Consider the following 22,585-nt stretch of genomic DNA (forward strand, 5'->3'; position numbering starts at 1 on the left):
AAAAAAAAAAAAACTGCAAAAAAAGGCATCTATAAAGGTATCTGACCATCTTTCCATCTTTAAGATTTCGGGTAATCATTTTTGTGGTTCTCCCCCATCTGCACGGTATTTGGAAATAAACCTTTCTCTTATTAATCTGTCATAATTGTCAGTTGATCTTTCAGCGAACCAACCAAACCCACCAAAGGAAAAGCGAGCTTTGCCGTGATCCCTACAATATCTAGAAATTCAAGTTTATCTGAACTGTTTTTAATGTAAACATACTAAGTAAGTGTCTATAAATGGTCCTTAATGGGTCCTGTGTAAATTTAAAAGCATTGTATGAATATTTTTTTTACCCTTTACGTTTCCAGGTTCTAACTCCAAGACCTTTTCACAGTCTTGAAAAGCACTATTCCAGTTCTGTAATTTGATTTCTGCTTGAGCTCGATTGTTATAGGCAGCTACAGTAGGAAACGCTGATATGCTCCTGTAAAAGAAACGCTTACTGGCAATAAGCAGGGCTGAGGTAAACAAAAGAATATAGAGAAATTGGGGTTAAGCTATTAATAAAACAATCATAGTCTGTGTTTAGGCTGAATTGTGCACCCCCCCCCCAATTCATATGTTGAAGTCCTAACTTGCCAGTACCTCAGAATGTGACTGTGTTTGGAGACAGGATCTTTAAAGAGGTGACCAAGGTTAGATGAGGTCATGAGTGTGGGCCCTAATCCAATGAAACTGGTGTGCTTAAAGAAGCGGATATTAGGGGCCCAGGGCAGCAGCTCAATGCCTGTAATACTACCAATTCGGGAGGCCAAGGCAGAAGACTGCTTGACGCCAGGAGTTTGAGACCAGCCTGAGCAACATGGCGAGATACTGTACCTCCCAAAATTTAAAAATTAGCCAGGTTCGGTGGTCTAAATCTGTGGTACTTGCTACTTGGGAGGCTGAAGCAAGAGGATCACTTGAACCCAGCCAGGGGGTGGAGGTTACAGTGACCTATGACTGCACCACTGCACTCCAGCCTGGGTGACAAAGTAAGACCCTATTAAACAAAACAACCAAGTATAGACAGACCAGGTGAAGACACAGAGAAGGCAGCCATCTACAAGCCAAGGAAACAGGACTTAGAAAAACCCACCCTTCCAACACATGGATCTCAGACTTACAGCCTCTAGCACTGTGAGAAAATAAAACTTCAATTGGGCACAGTGGCTCACACCTGTAATCCTAGCACTCTGAGAGGTCAAGGCGGGAAGATCACTTGAGCTCAGGAGTTTGAGACCAGCCTGAGCAAGAGTGAAACTCAGTCTCTACTAAAAGTAGAAAAAAATTAGCTGGGCATTGTGTTGGGTGCCATTGTGATGGCTAGACCTTGGGAGTTTGAGGTTGCTGTGAGCTAGGATGAGGCCATAGCACTCTAGCCTGGACAACAGAGTGAGACTCAGTCTCAAAAAAAGAAAGAGAGAAATTTCTCTTGTTTAAGCTACTCAGTTTTTGCTACTTTGTTATGCCAAGCCTGGCAAACTAATATAGCCTCATAACATCAACAATTCTACAAACATACCAAATCAACCCTTAAATAGATGCTTAAATATCCAGTTTGAAGTTTATTCAGGCTTTAGAGGTAACATGGGAATTTATATACCCATAGATTTAAAAAATCAGTTTATTTAACATTAAATATCAAAGACACTTTTTAAACTTTTTGGGAACAATTTGATAATACAAAGAAAAAAGAAAAGGAGCAATCACAATATCTTTCATTCAGCTATAAATCTGTTAACATAAACAAATTAGTGTGTAATCTTAAAGTAGATTTAACTGTTCAGAAATGATCATAAAGTAATTTATGATCCTTTAAGCCAGAATAATTTAATAAGAGAAATTCAATTGAGGGGAACATAGGTGTAGTCAGTGGGATGAGGAATACTGACTTCAAGAGAGTAAATTTTGCTGGATTAAGGGTATGCATGCAAGACAATTAATGAAAAGACTTAAAAAATATATCTGGCTATTGCTTAAAAAGTTGATTTGGGGGCGGCACCTGTGGCTCAAAGGAGTAGGACGCCGAGGTGGCGGGTTCAAACCCAGCCCTGGCCAAAAACTGAAATAAAGGTTGATTTGGAATTCTGTGAAATAACAAATACCTAGATATGAGACGTGTAAGTACACTGAATTTACTAACTCCAGAAGAGGAGTAGAGGGTGAAAATGGGAAAATCGCAAAAAGGGTCATTTTCCTAAGATCCTTAAAAGTAAATATGAAGAAATGACACAGTTGGGTAGAGACCAACATGGAAAATACATATAAGTGTACATAATAAGAGTACCTGACATTGGCTCGGCACCTGTAGCTCCGTGTTTAGGGCATCGGCCACACACACCTTTAGGCTAGTGGGTTCAAACTTGGCCTGGGTCCGCTAAACAACAATGACAACTACAACAACAACAACAACAACAAAAATAGCCAGGAGTAGTGGTGGGCACCTGTAGTCCCAGCTACTTGGGAGGCTGAGGCTAGAGAATTGCTTAGGCCCAAGAATTTGAGGTTACTGTGAGCTGTGACGCCACAACACTCTACCCAGAATGACATAGTAAGATGTTGTCTTAAAAAAAAAAAAGAGTGCCTGACATCGAGTACTGCTCAGGATTAAATGCAGGCAGTCTGGCTACAAAACCCAAGTTCTTTTTTTATCCTATATGGACTTTCTGTTGAATTACGTTACATAGCCTCTATTTTCTCTGTAAAATAGAAAAGTTATGTCCTCTGTCAAAAGTAGGAGTGGGGTGGGAGGTTAGAGGTTTGAGAAAGCTACTAAAAAGAAAAGATAAAACAAAAAAAAATCACAAGTATAATACCTTGAGTAATTCTGATATGGACTCCTTAGCTTATTTATATTGTTTCACCAATAAAACATTATCACATTTTTTGTCACCCTCATGGCATCACAGCTGACAGCAAGCTCAGACTCTTGGGCTCAAGGGATTCTCTTGCCTTAGCCTCCCGAGTAGCTGGGACTACAGACACCCACAACTACGCCAGCTAGTTTTTCTATGTTTAGTAGAGACAAGGTCTTGTTCTTGGCTCAAGCTGGCTTAGAACTCCTGAACTCAAGCAATCCACCTGCCTTGGCCTCCCAAAGTGCTAGAATTATAGGCATGAGCCGTTGTGTCTGGCTAGTTTTTCTATTTTTAGTACCGACCAGGTCTTGCTCTTGCTTAGTCTGGTCTTGAACTCCTGACCTCAAGCAATCCACCCACCTCGGCCTCCCACAGTACTAGGATTACAGGCATGAGCCACTATGTCCAGCCCATTATCACTTTTTTAAATAGGACCTTTGAAGTACAGGGTATCTGCTTACCTGGTATAATACATTACTGCCTCTTCATAATCTCCTGAATTGAAAGCTTCATTTCCTTTTTCTTTTTCACGAGCAGCAAGAAAATCCTTTTCCTTCTCAGTTAGACCTAGAAAGAAATATTATCTGCCATATGTGAAAATATAATTTAACAAAATACTTAAAAATTTAAATCCAAGAATGCTTACTTTTACAGAAACAGCAAATATAAGATAACAAAAGTTTTCCTAAGCTTAGAGATGTTTTTCTTTTTTTACTCATTCATAGTTATCAATGAGTTAGATTTTTTATGACTGGTTTTGTTTTACTTTATAGGTGCTATACATGTATGGATTTTAAACAAAAACAAATAAAACAGCCTCATCTTTTCGTGTGGAGGCAAAAAGAGAACAATTTTAGGAATCTGGAGGAAAAAGAAGATAAAAAAAGAATGAAAAACAAATGAGTTATGGTAAGAAAAATAAGGTTTATATTTTAAAGTCTTACTAAATTTAATTATTATAAATATTATATAAAATTAAATAGATAAAGAGTGAAATAGATTTATTAAGGGTAGGTAGGAGAAAATCCTGCAGTACTTAAAATTTTCTAGGTCAACAGTTTTTAGTATTATTCAAAATGTGTAAAAACTACTAAATTATTCTTATTTTCCCCCCAATTACCTGATGTGTCTATTCTTAGCTCAATTTTAGACAAATGTGACTTGTTGTCTATTACAGTCTTGTCTTTGTAATCGTCATCAATTTTTAAACATTCCTTTTCCACATCAAATCTTAAATGAAACAAAAACAGCAACTGAAAAAAAGTACAATACAAGCAAGAACCACAAAATTATTATTAAGAGCCTCACATTTGTACTACTGCGCCTTTGGACACATTCAAAATTTGCATAATAGGTTTGTAATTCAAGTTATCTGCATTCTTTGTTAAGGAAACATGCAATTTGTGAGGACTTAAATATTAATCGGATCCAAACTATACAGAACTTTGTAATTAAAATTATGGCTAATTTCTCTCAATTTAAAATTTTTGTTCTTTTTTATTTTAGATGGGTAGAAGGATTACATTAGTTAACTTTGTTTCGTTATATAAACAAAAGAATGTAGTAGTTTTTGATTTAATGAAAAAATAGGCAGTGCCTATGGCTCAGTGAGTAGGGCGCCAGCCCCATATACCGAGGGTAACAGGTTCAAACCTGGCCCCGGCCAAACTACAACCAAAAAACAAATAGCCGGCTCGGCGCCTATAGCTCAACCGGCTAAGGCGCCAGCCACGTACACCTAAGGTGGCGGGTTCGAATCCCCAGCCCGGACCCGCCAAACAACAATGACGGCTGCAACCAAAAAATAGCCGGGCGTTGTGGCGGGCGCCTGTGGTCCCAGCTACTTGGGAGGCGGAGGCAGGAGACTCGCTTGAGCCCAGGAGTTGGAGGTTGCTGTGAGCTGTAATGCCACGGCACTCTACCCAGGGGGACAGCTTGAGGCTCTGTCTCAAAAAAAAAAAAAAAAAAAAGCCGTGCGTTGTGGTGGGCGCCTGTAGTCCTAGCTGCTTGGGAGGCTGAGGCAAGAGAATCACCTACGCCCAGGAGTTGGAGGTTGCTGTGAGCTGTGTGACTCCACGGCACTCTACCAAGGGTGATAAAGTGAGACTCTGTCTCTACAAAAGAAAGAAAATAGAACTGTGAGAAAAAAATTTCAGTTGTTTATAAGAAAAAAAAAGGAAGAAAATATATCTCTTATTTCTTCTATTCAAAAGTGTTTTCATGTTAAATGAGGTATCAAAAACATCAATCCCAAGAAACAGAGAAAATGTGGTAGGAATAACTTGTATTAGAATATTCAAAACTAAAAGGGAAGAATTCATTATTGATATTTTAATAAATAAAACTTCCAAATGATAAAAAAAAAAAGAAAAATAATAATAGCAAATGTGCTTAGAGTATGCATTCCTAGTACTCTACTGCATTAACTTGGTTTTTATTGAGACAGAGTCCCACTCTGCCCTGGGTAGAGAGCTGTGGCATCAGAGCTTACAGCAACCTCAAACTCTTAGGCTCAAGCTATTCTCTTGCCTCAGCCTCCCAAGAAGCTTGGACTATGGGCACCTGCCACAGTGCTCGGCTAGAGACAAGGTTTTTAGTAGAGACAAGGCTGGTCTCCAACTCCTGAGCTCAAGAAATCCACTGGCCCGGGCCTCCCAAAGTGCAAGGATTACAAGTGTGCGCCACTGTGCCCACCCTTAACTTGGTACTCTTGACATGTTCAGGTTTACAATAATTATTTAAGAAGTTATTATAGTATCTTATGATAAGAGAATTTTTTAGCGACAAGTTTTATACAAAGGAATGTAAAACATACTTATCCCATTCTGCATAATCCCTTGGAATTTTCTTTTTAGCTGGTCTACTTTTAGAATATTTTTCCTAAAAGAATAAAATCATATTTTACGAGACATATTTAACCCAAGATCAGCAGGTTTACTATACATGCAATGTAAGGTATTGAATTACGATATGTAAATGGAATGGATAAGAAAAATAGGTACCTTGGAAGTTATAACAACAAGTTTAATATTATAATTATTAACATAATAATATACAATACGTAAGAGAAAGGCTTTTAAGTTAGTAGTTAATTCTGGGGACAATCTACAAGCAAGAGGGTCCAATTTTTTTCCTTTTTTTTAATGTCAGATTAATATGAAGGTACATATTCTGCCACACATGGGAGGAGTAAGAGTTATCTTGGGTCACACACTAAATACACAAACACTAATGAAAGCTGATTAGCAAATAAAAGGTTTGTGCATTCTTTTTGTGATATCAGACACTACAGATAAGCAAAAAAAATCCTCACAACATTGGCATGCTGCCTAAGGCTGCAAGTTAAACACCCCTGAATCCTACAGGGTTTTTAAAACTCCTGCGTGTGAAATGTGATTATTACTAATTTTTCTCATAAGAAAAAAATACCATATTCTGATTCATTCTTTAAAACCTGGCACTGGAGAAACAAGAACTACTTTTCTATATATGTTAGAGGTGTTTTGTGTATCATGACAGTCACCTGACTTGCACTAATTCTATTAAAAAAGAATAAATTACCAGCTGATATACCCAAACTAATGAAAGAAGAGGTATACTTCCAGATAAAGGAATTCCCATGTCTTTTCTCCAGCTGTCCTCCCCCCAACCCTCGTCTCTGCTTTTCTCTGATTTCATCTTCTATGGCTACTTGCTTTCTCCATATAACAGAAAATATAACCACAAGAAGTCTGGGATTATAACCTCACTGGCTTCCCCATCAGAGAAGAAAAAGAAGGTAACTCTTCTCTCCATCTTCAGTGAGAAAAATCCCAGAGAAGGACTCTGATTGGCCAGCATGGGTCACATGCTCAGCCCTGACCAATCACTAGCTTGGTGCTAAGTGGCCCAAACTAGGCCACTTTCCCACTGCAGTAGACAGAGTAGTTTCTGCACTAGAAAGGACTGGTAGGAACACAAGCAATAGCTGTTATAGTCATAAATAGTTAATCTCTCAGACAGAGGGTGCAATTTTAAGCTCAGTAAGTATTAAGATACACTAACTTAAAAAATATGTATACAGTCTGAAGAAAGAAATATAGCAGAATTTATAATAAAATTAAGTAGGTACTAATTTTTTTGTTTCTTTTTTGAAACAGAGTCTCACTTTGACACCTTTGGTAGAGTGCTGTGGCATCATAGCTCACAGCAACCTCAAACTCTTAGGCTCAAGTGATTCTCTTGCCTCAGCCTTCCCAGGAGGCACCCACCACAACATCTGGCAGAGACTGGATCTCACTCTTGCTCAGGGTCTCAAACTTCTGAGCTCAAGAGATCTACCTGCCTCAGCCTCCAGAGTGCTAGGCTTACAGGTGTGAGCTACTGTGCACACCCTACTAATTTGTTTTTGAACTATTACATATCCTCACTATCACTAGGTTTCTATTTGCTAATAGATGACTCAGCAACATAGAAACTGTATAAACTACATAAAGGGTTACTATGCACTTCTTACAGGTTCAATAAGTATCACTTGATGCCTAAACCTTATGGTGTTATGGGTTGAACTGCGTCTCCCAATATGATCTGGTAAAGGCCTAATCCCACCTATGAATGAAACCTTATCTGAAAATAAGATTTTTGCAGATGTAATTAAGTTAAGATGAGGTCATTAGGGTCCAATATGACTGGTGTCCTAATTAAAAAAAAAAAAAAAAAGGATATTCTTCATATGGCCATCTTCATATGAAGATGAAAATAGAGTTTAAAGTAATGTTGCCATAAGCCAAGGAACACTGGCACTACCAAAAGCTGGTTTCAGAAGGCACACATCCCTGCCAATACCTTGAGTTCAGACTTCTAGCCTCCAGAACCATAAAAGAATAAATTCCTGTTGTTTTAAAGGTTAGCATTTCAACCTTTTTGTTATTTTGTTATAGCAGCCCTTGGGAACTAATACAGATGGGATAGCTTAGCCTAAAAGGAGCACTGATTAGAAATTAGAGGTATATATTTATAAGTGGCTCTCAAATACGTGTGACCAAAAATACCCCCTTAATAAAAATATAAACATGAATTGGCTTGCTTGTGGCAATCATTTCACAGGTATATATGGTACGCAAATGCCATATTGTATGCTACAAACATATACACTTTTTATTTCCCAATTATAACTGAATAAAGAAGAAAACAATTTTAATAAATAAAAATGAATGTGGATCAATAAGAGTCTCACGACATGGACACAGGTGCATAGTATAAAGTGTAATGTATGTTTCATATATTATATAAATATACATATGTATATACATATAGCACACACAGGATCTCACTCTGTTGCCTGGGCTAGAGTGCAGTGGCATCATCATAACTCACTGTAAATTCAAATTCCTAGGCTCAAGCAATACTCCTGCCTCAGCTTCCTGAGTAGCTGGGACTACTGACGCCTGCCCCCATGCCCGGCTAATTTTTCACTTTCTGTAGAGACAAAGTCTAGCTTTATTGCCCAGGCTGGTCTCAAACTCTTTCTTGGGCTCAAAGATTTACCCACCTTGGTCACTCAAAGTGCTGGGATTACAGGCATGAGTCACCTCACTGGCTTATATTTTTATGTTATAAGAAAGCAATGCTCCCTGACTGAAGACTGGGACATGTGCCCCTTCTATATATTCCCACAGCACCCCATATTCCCTGCCATAACCCGTAACATATTACATCAGTGGGGCTCAAACTTTTTAGTATTGTGACACTCTCACATTCCTGAAAATTATCATCATCAGGAGTTTTGCAGATCTTCCAAATATTCACACATTTCATTTACAACTTTAAAAATCACATTTGTTAATATCCTCTGGAGCTCATCAGAAAAGTCTTCCAAATATGTTAAATAAAACTTACAGGAGGCCACTGATTTGGAATGAGCTCCTCCTTTAGGTCCCAATAGACTAAGCCAAAATGGAGTCACTCATGCTAAATTTCCACATTATCAAACCCAAACTAAGTTGTTTGTCTCACCAAAGAAATCAGGACAGAAAGAAAATAGCCAAATCCCCTAACAGGCCAGTTTTTGCAAGTCCCCTTTACTTTAACCCGAATAAGGAAAGTAACCTGAAGTAACCCGATATTAAACAATCCACTTTTTGTATTCCTTGTTCCTGTGCAAGCTACCTTATAAAAAACAACTGTTCTGCTGTGACCAGCAGAGCATATTTTCTATATTTCTAGAGGAGACACCACCCTGAGGCATGAATTGCTAATAAAAACTCATTAGATCTTTAAACTAAATTTACCGTAATTTTTTCCTTTAACAAGTGTTAACGTGTTAAATATCCCTATATATTTTTTGTCACAAGCAGGTATTTGAAAAGTACATACAAACAGTAAAACCTTATTTTGCATTTGAAATCTCATATTTTCTCATTGGCAACAAATACTTGGTTGTTTTCCTTGATGTGACTTCATTTTCAATGAAACTTCTGCCAAAAACCCAAGTCTGAATAACCATAGTTGGTTAGCCAGTTTTTTCAAGCAAAAACTGTGTTCCAGGAAAAAGTGCCTGTGTCAGCTCACAAGTGCTTTTCTTGAGATAACCATCGGCAGACTCACTATGCCCTGAGGTGCTTTCTGCAAACTTCCCACTTGGTCACACAGATTACTAAAAAGCAATGTTCCCCAGGCTCACAAGCTAACATAGTAAATATTTTATTGTTTTATCAAAGGTATTTTAAAGTAAAGTAGGAATGTTTTTTACTGTTTGTGCTAGGACAGTTTGCTCCCACTGCTTTGATTCATGTTGCTACACCAGCAGCGTTATCCTCAGTGCAATGTCAACATGGTGAAAAACAGTACTGTGGGCCCCCGGAAGGATCTCTGGAAGGGAAGGGTCCCCAGACCATACTTTGAGAACCCCCGCATCACCAGCCTGCCTATCTCAGTGCACTATAAGTTGCTGGGGGGTAAAGATTGAGTATTATTCACTGTTATATTGTCAGGGCACAGACTTAGCACATAGTGGGTAGTCAGTAAATAGGAATTCATGGATTCCAGACAGCGACATCCTCACCATATTAACTGTGCACCTCAGTTACTTGCATAATTCCTAATGGGCACTAAAAAGATCCAGGAAGGTCAAATGTCAGAGAGCAGAGTGGTGAAAGGCTATGAATGTCTTTAAAATACAATTGAGGATTCAAAGAAAAGATAACATTAATAAGTTAACCTAGAATGAAAAGACTTGGGTAGCCATCCTGTCAGAAATAACAAGGTCAGATGGATGGAAGGAAGCCCAGTTTCCATCTAAAGCAGTGGTTCTCAACCAGTAGGTAGCGACCCACAGGAACTGTATTAAAGGGCTGCGGCATTAGGAAGGTGGAGAACCATTGGTCTAAAGTTAAGTAGAATGGACCTGGAATTCCAACTGGCCCCTCTCTATGGAAACCATGGGTTAGAAAAGAGAGATCTGAAATAGGGGACCAACTACAGAGACACAGGGATAAGGGAAAAAACGTGTACCAAACAGAGGAATGCCAGCTAGAAGTGCTTAAAAGTATCTGTTTAGTATTTTCAATCATAGTTAATTGAATTATATAATAAGAATATCTTCGTACTTCTATTAGATATATACAAGTATTTCCTGAAATTTTTACATACTGAATGAGACCTTATATATCATCAAAACTGGTCAGAGTAGACAAGGAAAGGGGAGGAAAGGGAAGGGAATGGGGGGGAGGTGGAGGACAATGAGGAGGAGGAAGCCAAGGTGTGAGTCTGATCTCCAAGTGATGAGATATAGCCTATCAAAGAAGGTGATAATACACAGGCAGCTGAAAAAACTCCTCAGCTCTCCTATAGGACATCACGCTTTGGGTTTCTGATTAAACTGAGACACCCCCTTAATAAATAACAATTTTCTCTCCTACCACCTACACCCCATGTCAAAAGGGCCTACCTTGCCAACATGAAGACAGCCATTTGAACCACGGACTGGAGGCAAATTACCTTCCATTGCTGGAAATGTTTCAGTTTCATAGAAGTGCATTTTATTTTCTTCTTTTTTAATTTCTGATACCCAACTCTGAGAGGAATAGAGAAAAGGAAAGTAAATGTATAGTTTGAAATAATTAGCCAGGCATAAGAAACAGTTGACTCTTGAATAACACAACTTTGAACTGTGCAGGTCCACTTCCACGTGGATTTTTCTTTTTTCTTTCTTTTTTTTTTTTTTTTTTGAGACAGAGTTTCACTACATTACCCTCAGTAGAGTGCTATGACATCACAGCTCACAGCAATCTCAAACTCTTGGGCTTAAGCAACTCTCTTGTCTCAGCCTCCTGAGTACCTGCGACTACAGGCTCCCGCCACACCTGGCTATTTTTCAGTTGCAGTTGTCATTGTTTAGCAGGCCAGGGCTGGGCTCAAACTTGCCACCTTTGATGTATGTGGCTGGTGCCCTACTCACTGAGCTATGGGTGCCAAGCCTATACGTGGATTTTTTTGCAATAAAAATACTGGAAACATTTTTTTGAGATTTATGACAATTTGAAAAAACTTGCAGAGGAACTAGAAATATAAAAAGATTAAAAGTCAAGAATATCACAAATGCATACAATATACGTATGTACTATTTTATCACTGACATAGACAAATTATTACAAGTTAGGTCAGGTGCAATGGCTCACGCCTGAAATCCTAGCACTCTGGGAGGCTGAGACAGGTGGATTGCTTGAGCTCAGGAGTTCAAGACAGCCTGAGCAAGAGTGAGACCCCATCTCTAAAACTAGCCAGGTCTTGCAGTGGCTGTCTGTAGTCCTAGCTACTTGGGAGGCTGAGGCAAGAGGATCACTTGAGCACAAGAGTCTGAGGTTGCTGTGAGCTGTGACACCACAGTACTCTACTGATTGATAGGACACTAAAACTAAAGCAAATGGTGGAAGGACTGGTACTTTTAGAGAAAACAAAAAAGTTGGACAGAAATTACGACGTATCTCTATAAAGTCATACCAAGTGTATCTGCCTCTCCTACCTCCCTTCTACCTCCTCTATCCTTGAGACACCCCTGAAACAGCAAGACCCAACCATCCCCTCTCCTCCTCAGAGCAACATTTTCTCTAGCTGACTTTATTTAAGAATACAGTATATAGGCTCGGCGCCTGTAGCTCAGTGGCTAGGGTGCCAGTCATATACATTGGAGCTGGTGGGTTCAAACCCAGCCCAGGCCTGTCAAACAACAATGACAACTGCAACCAAAAAATAGCCAGGCATTGTGGCAGGAGCCTGCAGTCCCAATTACTTGGAAGGTTGAGGCAAGGGAATCGCTTAAGCCCAAGAGTTTGAGATTGCTGTGAGCTGTGATGCTACGACACTCTACCAAAGGCAATATAGTGAGACTCTGTCTCAAAAAAAAAAAAAAAAGAGAGAGAAAAGGAAAGAAAAACAAATAAAAAGAGAATACAGTATGTAATACATATAACATATAAAATATGTGTTAATCAACTATTTATGTTATTGGTAAGGCTTCTGGTCAATAACAGGCCCTTAATAGTTAAATTTGGGGGAAGTCAAAGGTTATATGTGGATTTTTGACTGCAGGGGACCCCCATATTGTTCAAGGGTCAATTGTGTACATTACAGTTTCCTGTGGGTCAGTTCTTTAGGTGGCATGAGCTCATGCCGCTCTATCTGGAATACCCTTCCTACTTTTCACTTTAAATTGTAATAAAGTTACCATCTTAACCCTTTAGAAACTTAGAAATGGTAGAAGTGGTAAACTTTAGGTTACATATATTTTGCACAGTGAAGAAATAATAAAATGTCATAACTGGAGTGACTTAGAATGAGCAAAAATTGAAACTAAAAAACATTAACATTTATAGTAGCATAACATGTGTGAAATACTAAGGAATAAATTTAACAAACATAGGCTTGGTGCCTGTGGCTCAAGCGGCTAAGGTGCCAGCCACGTACACCTGAGCTGGCGGGTTCGAATCCAGCCCTGGCCCACCAAACAACAATGATGGCTGCAACCAAAAAATAGCCGGGCGTTGTGGCAGGTGCCTGTAGTCCCAGCTACTTGGGAGATGGAGGCAGGAGACTCGCTTGAGCCCAGGAGTTGGAGGTTGCTGTGAGCTGTGATGTCACAGTACTCTACCCCAGGTGACAGCTTGAGGCTCTGTCTCAAAAAAAAGAAAAATTAACAAACATATATAAGAACTATACACTAAAACCTACAATACATTGCTATAAAAATTAAAGAATACCTGTATAAATAGAGAAAGAAACATTCATGAATCAGAAACCTCAATATTGTTAAGATGTCAGTATTTCCAGCTCAGTGCCTGTAGCACAATGGTTACGGCGCCAGCCATGTACACAGAGGCTGGCAAGTGCGAACCTGGCCAGGCCAAAAATAGCGAGTGTTGTGGCAGGCACCTGTAGCCCCAGCTACTTGGGAGGCTGAGGCAAGAGAATTGCGTAAGCCCAAGAGTCTGAGGTGGCTGTGATCTGTGATGCCCAGTACTCTATCAAGGGCGACAAAGTGAGATTCTGTCTCCAAAAAAAAAAAAAAAAAAAAGAATATCAGTACTTCCAAAATTTATCTACAAATATGACCCATTCCCAATTCAAACACAACAAGTTATTTTGTAGAAATGGAATAAGCAAAGGATCTAGAAGAGCCTAAATAACTTTGATAATGAAGGACAAAGCAGGAAGGCTTGCACTACCTGATTTCAAAACTTACTGGAAGACTCTTGCCTCATGACAACGAGGTATGGGGAAGAAAGACAGACATTTAGAATAATGCAACAGAACAGAGGAAGTCAACCCACCTAAACAGGGTCAATTGATTTGGAAAAAAAATTCTTTTAGAGATGGGATCTTCCGATACTGTTGGGATTAAAGTTAAGTGGCCTTTCACGGGTGTGGTTATAGCTCCCTACAGCCTCAAACTCCCTGGGCTCAAATGATCCTCTCCCCTCATCCTCCCAAGTAGCTGGGCATAACAAGTGCATGCCATCATGCCCAGCTTTGGTCAATTGATTTTTGACAGTGGTACCAAGAAATTCAATGGCAAAAGAATAATTCATTAGATGATGTTTGAATACTTGAACATCAAATACTGTGGACCCAAATACAAGAGTTAAACTTCCTAGGAGAAAACTTAGGGATACTAGATTAAACAAAGATTTCTTAAACAGAACACAAAAGCCCAATCAAAAGAAACATTGACGTAATTACAATTTTTAAACTTTGTTCTTCCAAAAACACTGTTAAAAAAATAAAACTGCAAACCAGCCACAGTGGCTCACGCCTGTAATCCTAACACTCTGGGAGGCCAAGGCAGGTAGATTGCTTAAGCTCAGGAGTTCAAGACCAGCCTGAGCAAGAGCAAGGTCCTGTCTCTAAAAATAGCCAGGCATTGTCGTAGGCACCTGTAGTCCCAGCTACCTGGGAGGCTAAGGCAAGAGGATTGCCCAACCCCAAGAGTTTGAGGTTGCTGTGAGCTGTGACAGAACAGCACTCTACTGAGGGTGACAAAGTAAGACTCTGTCTCAAAAATAAATAAATAAATAAAAAGGCAGGCCAAAGAGTATCAGAAAATATTTGCAAAACATGTACTCAATATAAAGAATGTACATTTTACAATTCAATGAGAACATAAACAATGCAATTTTTTTAAAGGGTCAAGGATTTAAAGACACTTTACAAAAAAAGACGCATCCATGGTGGGGGCACCCGTAGCTCAGTAGCTAGGGTGCCAGCCACATGCTCTGGAGCTGGTGGGTTCAAACCTGGCCTGGGCCTACTAAACAATGACAACTGCAACAACAACAAAAAAAAACAGCTGGTGGGCGGCACCTATGGGTAGGGTGCTGGCCCCATATACCGAGGGTGGAGGATTCAAACCCGCCCCTGGCCAAAGTGCAACAAAAAAATAGCCAGGTTTTGTGGTGGGTGCCTGTAGTCCCAGATATTCAGGAGGCTGAGGCAAGAGAATCACCTAAGCCCAGGAGTTGGAGGTTGCTGTGAGCTGTGATGCCACAGTACTCTACCAAGGGTGACAAAATGAGACTCTGTCTCTAAAAAAAAAAAAAAAAAATCTGGGTGTTGTGGTGGGCCTTGTAGTCCCAGCTACTCAGGAGGCTGAGGCAAGAGAATCGCTTGAGCCCAAGAGTTTGAGGTTGCTGTGAGCTATGACACCACGGTACGCACTCTGAGGGTGACAAAGTGAGACTGTCTCAATTAAAAAAAACAAAAGATACATCCATGGCAAATAACCACATGAAAAGATACTCGCTCTCATTAATCATTAGAAACATGCAAACTAAAATACACTGAGATACTATTAAATACCTGGTCAGGTGGCTAAAATTACCAAACTGGCAACAATATGTGTGTGAAGCAGAATGTAGAGCAACTGGACATTGTATACACTGCTGGCAGGCTCGCACAACGGCACGGCCACTGTGGAAAACGTTTTGGCAGTTTATTCAACTGGTAAATGGTCAAACTGTGGGGTATCCAGACAATTCAGTTCCACTCAGCATCAATTCCATTCATTCATTCTCAAAAGGAATGAGCCATGGTGTGCAACAATACAGATGAATCTCAGAAGCATCATGCTCAGTGAAAAGGGAGAGGAACGTATTGTATGATTACATTTCTTACATTTGTGAAAGTCAGAAAGGGCAAAATTGTGACGACAAACAGCAGTTCAGTGGTGAACAGTGGCCAGAGTCAGGGTCTGCACTGACTGAACAGGAAAATATTTGGGGGTGATGGAAATGTCCTATATCACATACATTCATCAAAGCTCAGGAAAATGGACACTATAAAGCTGGTAATTTTTAGTGAATATAAATTATGCTCTAATAAAGCTGATTAAAAGAAACCAGTAAAGACTTCTTAACAAAAGAAGAAATCCAAATGACAAATAGATGGAAAACAATTCAACTTTACTAGTAATCAAAAAATACACTATGGTAGTCCCCTGTTATCCACTGTTTTGCTTTCCAGAGTTTCAGTTACCTATAGTCAACTTTGGTCTGAAGTATATAAGTATGGTACAATAAGACTTTTTTTTTTGAGATAGAGTCTAACTCTGTCACCCTGGGTAGAGTGCTGTGGCATCACAGCTCACAGCAACCTTAAACTCTTGGACTTGAGCAATCCTCTTGCCTCAGCCTCCTGAGTAGCTGGGATTATATGTGTCACCACAATGCCTGTTGTTAGTTTTTCTAGTCTTAGTAGAGATGGGGTCTTGCTCTAGCTCAGGCTGGTCTTGAACTCTTGAGCTCAATCAATCCACCTGCCTTGCCATCCCCGACTGCTACGATTACATGAGTGAACCACTACACTCAGCCTAGTAAGACATTGTGAGATGGAAAAAGGGAGACTATGTTTATATGACTTTTTTTTTTTGAGACACAGTCTCAAGCTATCACCCTGGGTAGAGTGCTATGGTGTCATAGCTCACAGTAACCTCCAATTCTTGGTCTCAAGCAATCCTCTTGCCTTTATTTTTCTATTTTTAGTAGAGACAAGGGTCTCACTTTTTGCTCAGGCTGGTCTCTAACCTGTGAACTCAAGCTATCCACCCACCTTGGCCTCCCTACACTAGGATTACGGGTGTGAGCCACCCTGCCTGGCCTACATGACTTCTATAATAATATATTGTTCTAATTTATTTTCACTGTTGTTAATCTTTTACTGTGCCTTTTTTTTTTCCAGTTTTTGGCCAGGGCCTGGTTTGAACCCACCATCTCTGGCATATGGGGCCAGCACCCTACTCCTTTGAGCCACAGGTGCCACTCTCTGTGCCTAATTTTTAAACTAAACTGTATCATAGGTATGTATACATAGGAATAAACAGTCAAATAGTACTATGCACAGTTTCAGGCACCAAGTGGAGGCCTTGGATATCTCCCAAGGATAAGAAGAAACTACTACACTATCATTTGTTTTGTTCAGCTTTTTTTTTTTTTGAGACAGAGTCTCATGCCTTTGCCCTGGGTAGAGCGCTGTGACATCATAGCTCACAGTAACCTCAGACTCCTGGGCATAAGTGATTCTCTTGCCTCAGCCTCCCAAGCAGCTGGGACTGCAGGCACCCGCTATAGTGCCTGGCTATTTTTTGGTTGTAGTTGTCATTGTTGCTTGGCAGGCCCGGGCTGGATTCTAACCCACCAACTCCGGTGGGTGGCTAGCACCCTAGCGGCTGAGCTACAGGTGTTGAGCCTATTCAGCTGTTTAATTGACTGAAAATGATTACATTATCCAGTGAAGAGTACTTGAAATGGGTATTATTATACACTGCTGGTAGGAGAGGAAGAAGGTACAGCTTTTCTGAGAACAAAGAAGTATGTTTCAAAAGACTTAAAAATATTAAAAATCCTTTGATTTGAGTTAAAATAGTAAATGTTAAAATATTTAAAATAAAAACAAATATATAAATAAAAAATAAAACAAAATATATAAATAAATGAAATATTAAAAATAAAAAATGTTAAAAATACTAAAAATATTAAAATCCTTTGATCAAGCAATTTGAATTCTAATAATTTATCCTGAGGAAATAAATAGAGAGGTATAAAAAAGTTGTAAGTAAACATTTTTTCCTTTAGGGCTTCTCAGGAAAAAAAAAAACATTTGTATAGCACTATTTATTGAATCTGATTAAATTACAATTCTTTTATAGGATGGCATATTATTTAGCCAATTAAAATACACATGGGAGGCCAGGCACAGTGGCTCACACCTGTAATCCTAGCACTCTAAGAGGTTGAGTGAGGTAGGTGGATTGCTTGAGCTCTGGAGTTGTAGAACAATCTTAGCAAGAGTAAGACGCCTGACTACTAAAACTAGAAAAACTAATCAGGCATTGCGATGGGTGCCGGTAGTCTCAGCTACTTTGGAGGCTGGGGCAGGAGAATCTCTTGAGGTTGCTGTGAGCTATGACACCATGGCCCTCTAGCCAGGGCAACAGAGTGAGACTCTGTCTCAAAAACAAGAAAAAACAAAACAAAACAAAACAACGACATGTGAATGCTTGCGCACACACAAGTTCACAATGTTCTGGGTATTAAAGGAACCAATACTACCTAAGCAAATACCACTAAAAGCTCCCCTCCCTTTTTGAGACAGTCCCACTTTGTCACCCTCAGTAGAGTGGCATAGCATCATAGATCATAGCAACCTCAAACTCTTGGGCTCAAGTAATCCTCTTGCTTCAGCCTCCTAAGTACCTGGGAGAACAGGTGCTCACCACTACCTTAGTTTTTTTTTTTTTTTTCTATTTTTAGTAAACACCTGGTGTTGCTCTTGCTCAGGCTGGTCTCAAACTCCTGAGCTCAGGCAATCCACCTCCCTTGACCTCCCAGAATACTAGGATTACAAGCATGAGCCACTGTGCCTGGCCTAAAAGCCATTACTGACAAGAGCCCTAGGATTTCAGGTAAGTGCAGTAGACATATGCTCAATATCACGACAATATTTATCAAAAAACTGGTGTTACTCCACACCTTTATGTCACCATCAATTTTTTCCCATTCTTCTGCTGTAAAACTGGAGGCCGTAGCTGCTGGTTTATCTTTCCTCAAAGCTCGGCTTGTAGGAGCCAAGCCTTGAAGGCGCTTTTCACAAAATTCTGTAAGTTCTGGATAAAATCCTTCTTCACCAGATCTTTAAAAAAACAAAAAACCCATAATTTTAGAGTTAGCACCTTAAAAGATCATTTATATTTAGATTCTTTAAAGATCATTTAGACTAATGGATTGCAAGCTTGATGCCACAGAGCCCAGGGGTTCTGCAGAGATCTCAAGGGCTGCAGCAGGCAGATGGCTGGGCTGGGGGCTTCCCCCCACCCCCCTCCACCAGTACATCCTCATTTTCACCTGTTAATCTATGGAGTGATGAAATGGAGAAAACAAGAAACTCCAGAGAAACCAATTTCTACCATATGCTTTAAAAGTTGAATAAACGGCATTTTCTCTTCTCTTTAATTCACATCTATTCATTTTGTACATGTGGTAATTTTAAACTTACAAATGGAAATTCAATATTAGAGACTGGCAAAGAACGCAAGAGTTTGGACTTCCTTATCAGTGAGGACTTTCTGTTCATAGTTCAGTTCTCCATCCCCTTCCCCCCCAAAAAAGGAATAGGAAGAAAACAGCAGAGAAGCAGCTTAGACAAAACACCCCTAAATCCAACCCCTCAAGGAACAGAATTCCTTCCTTGGACAGTTAAACACAGACGTGTGCTTTTTTGTTCGTTTTAAGAAAAACCAACCTTTTTCCATTCTCTGTAAGTCTCTTCGCTCTCAAATTTCTAGAAAAATATAATTTCCATTTCCAAATTAAATTTTAAAAAACAATTCCAAACGAATACAATTAATTTAATTAGGCTATTGATAGAATTTCTTGGACCTAACATTATAACTGTGACATTCAAACTCTTCCACCCCATTTACTTCAATTTTTCTTAAAATCAGTCCTTGACCAAATGTACATGACCAATTCTCAATACTCTGCTGCCAAAAAGAAAGGAAGACAGTGCCATGAGTTGTCATCTTTCCAGTTCAGAACTGATGAGGTTATTACATCAGTTCTGACCGGGTATAAGCAAGGACAGGAGGCTAAAGGTGAGGAAAAGACAACAGGGAAAGAATACAGTGTAAGGAAGAGGCTCAGAGGAAAGAAAAGGGTCACGAGTCGGTACCCTACAGAACAGCGTTTCTTGAAGTGGGTTCCTCGGCTACTTCTCTACTAATCAAGCAGCCTGGCTGTTAAAAACATACTTTCTAGGGCTGTCCCCTATAGTTCCTGAAGCAAAGTCACTGAGAATAGGGCCCTCAAATTTACATCTGATACATATTAAGGTTTGACAATCACCAGGATGGGGCTCTCCCTGGAAAGGCCCCACTTCCCTGCCTTCTAATATTACTTCCCGGCCTCTCCACCATCCTCCACGTGATCAGTTTGCAGTGGGTCACCGTTCTTTTGTTGTCAGGTGATATGGGGTGAGAAAGTGCCAAAGAATGTTATCAGCATAGGCTGGTGAGATTACGTTACCTCCTCGTGGCTACTTTCATAGATACTGTCAAAATGTTCCTTTTCCTAGGAAATGTGGAAGCCGCAAGAAAAATGTCCTCTTGGATGCTACTTAGTTTACTGAAAGGAGACTGAGCCAGAACTCTCCACACTCACCACAGGATCAAAACCACGATTTTGGAGCCTACCGTAAATGAGCAAAACCCAGTATTTGCAATGTAGTTTTCACTTTTAGAAGGCAACAGTAAGATAATCAAAACCGACACACTGAAACATGAAATGATTTTTAAATGCTTACCTGAGCACACAAAGAATTTTTTCCAGGTGTTTAACGTCTGAACATTTTTCGATATACTTAAAATCCAAATGTTCAATGGGAATTTTAAATGTTTTTGTTGTTCCAAAGCCCCACAATGATGGATGATCTTTGGCAGTCATGGCTGAAATACAGCGTAGAAAATAAGTATAAATCTAATATATACAATAATATTCAATTTGGATAGTAGCAGCCATCTAGGTACTTCTAGAGAAAACAAGGTAGAGTGTTTTTTCCAAGGAGGAAGACTGCTGTATTCCTTCTCCTGATAACAACAGTTAATATTTATGAAGAAAATTACTATGTGCCATACCCATATGGATTATCTCAATCTTCAATTTGAAAGCTGGAATATGATGACAAAGCAGGTTTTGATGCTCAAACTGCTTTTTAATATATATATATATATATATATATATATATTTTGAGGCAGTCTCACTTTGTGGCCCTGGGTAGAGTGCTGTGGCATCATAGCTCACAGCAACCTCAATCTCTAGGACTCAAGCGATCCTCTTGCTTTAGCCTCCCAAGTAGCTGGGACTACAGGTGCCCACTACAATGCCTGACTTTTTTTTTTTTTTTTTTTAAGAGATGGGGCTCTCCCTCTTGCTCAGGCTGGTTTCGAACTCTTCAGCTCAGGCAATCCACTACCTCAGCCTCCTAAAGTGCTGGGATTATAAGCATGAGCCACCTTGGCTGGCATAAGATTTCTTTTAATGTTAATTTTTAATGACTTAGTTTTGTTAACCCAGTCATACTTTGTGATTCAGCACAAACATAAATAACATCCTTTCTTTCTGATTTCTTTCTTTCTTTTTCTTTTTTTTTTTTTTTTGAGACAGAGCCTCAAAAACAGGCTGCCCTGGGTAGAGTGCTATGGCGTCACAGCTCACAGTCACCTCCAACTCTTGGGCTTAAGCAATTCTCTTGCCTCAGCCTCCCAAGTAGCTGGGACTACAGGGGTCCACCACAACTCCTGGCTATTTTTTAGTTGTAGTTGTCATTCTTGTTTGGCAGACCCAGGCTGGATTCGAACCTGCCAACTCTGGTGTACATAGCTGGTGCTTTAGCTGCTTGAGCTATAGGTGCTGAGTTGATTTTTTTTTTTTTTTTGAGATGGGGGTCTTGCTATACCACCTAGACTGGTCTGACACTCCTAGGTTCAAATAATCCTCCTGCTTTAGCCTCCAAGTAGCTGGGGCTACCTACAGCCATGAGCCGCCAGGCCCAGCACTTTCTATAACTTTCTTTCACATTGCCCTCTTTCCCATTTTCTGCCTCCTTACATTCCCTTCCACTCACTGCCATCAAACAGCTCTCAGAACTGTGTTGTAACATCACCCTGCACAGACCTCTCTCATAGCATTGTAGCACCTATTTTAATTGTGTTTCTTTCTGTTCCCTTCTAGATTGTGAGAGACCTTATCTCATTCATTCTTATAGCTGCAGGACTAACATAATGGTAGTGCTTTATACTCCGTCAGAAACATTCGCTGAATTCAATTGAATAGGGACTAAGAACACCTTGGAGAGTTTTACTGTAATGATACTGCTGCTAATGGTGATGATGATATATAATAATAACAGCAACACATACTTAAGTAGCTCTTAAGGCATGCTGGGCTTTATATAGATTACTTCATTTAATCCTTCAACTACTTATCCAGTAAGTTTTATTTCTAGTAGACAGTAGTGATGACAGTTAACAGTTACGGAGTTAAATTACCATGTGCTATAGGAGGCACACTTAATCTTCAAAACCACTCTCACAAAAAATATGAATAATTATTCCACTTTACAGATGAGAAATTTGACAAGTGAACTGAAGATAATGAATCTCATTAGACTAACTACGAAGCCCATATACTTTAACCATTGTACGAGAGCTATTAAAACTGCAGGTTGCAACCCATGAAATCAATTTAATGAGCTATAATCAGCACTATTTTATAATGAGATAGAATAGAATAAACTGACATAACAGTAAAGTAAATATTTTTTTCTTTTTTCTTAATTGAATGATAACTATGTACATTAATGCAATTCTGGGGTACAGTGTGGTATTTTCATATATAATTTGAAATATTTTCATCAAACTGGTTAACATAGCCTTCATGTCATTTTCTTAGTTATTGTGTTAAAACGTTCATATTCTACTCTTAGAAAGATTCACTGGTACCCTTGTAAGATAAACCACAGAAGTGAGTAAAGTAAATATTATTGTGTAAAAACGTTTATTTCTTGTTTATATAAATGGAAATTTTGTATGTAAAAGCACAAGGTGGCTCGGCGCCTATAGCTCAACCGGCTAAGGCGCCAGCCACGTACACCTAAGGTGGCGGGTTCGAATCCCCAGC

At 39.5% G+C, this 22,585-nt stretch overlaps 1 protein-coding gene across 1 annotated transcript in view; it reads right to left on the bottom strand.

Moving 5' to 3' along the window:
- The window catches only part of SPAG1 (sperm associated antigen 1), a 61,170-nt gene extending 40,820 nt beyond the window's left edge, over positions 1 to 20,350 (bottom strand). Inside the window, exons 1-7 of the mRNA XM_012809503.1 lie at positions 20,211 to 20,350; positions 18,383 to 18,542; positions 10,813 to 10,938; positions 5,701 to 5,765; positions 4,006 to 4,115; positions 3,347 to 3,452; positions 339 to 469 (exon numbers count right to left, since the gene is read on the bottom strand). Coding sequence (XP_012664957.1) covers positions 339 to 469; positions 3,347 to 3,452; positions 4,006 to 4,115; positions 5,701 to 5,765; positions 10,813 to 10,938; positions 18,383 to 18,542; positions 20,211 to 20,350 — 838 coding nt within the window. The remainder of the gene's footprint in view (positions 1 to 338; positions 470 to 3,346; positions 3,453 to 4,005; positions 4,116 to 5,700; positions 5,766 to 10,812; positions 10,939 to 18,382; positions 18,543 to 20,210) is intronic.
- Positions 20,351 to 22,585: the final 2,235 nt, after the last annotated feature.

Source organism: Otolemur garnettii, unplaced genomic scaffold, assembly GCF_000181295.1.
Source record: "Otolemur garnettii isolate 467f Iridium unplaced genomic scaffold, OtoGar3 scaffold00004, whole genome shotgun sequence".
Taxonomy (NCBI): domain Eukaryota; kingdom Metazoa; phylum Chordata; class Mammalia; order Primates; family Galagidae; genus Otolemur; species Otolemur garnettii.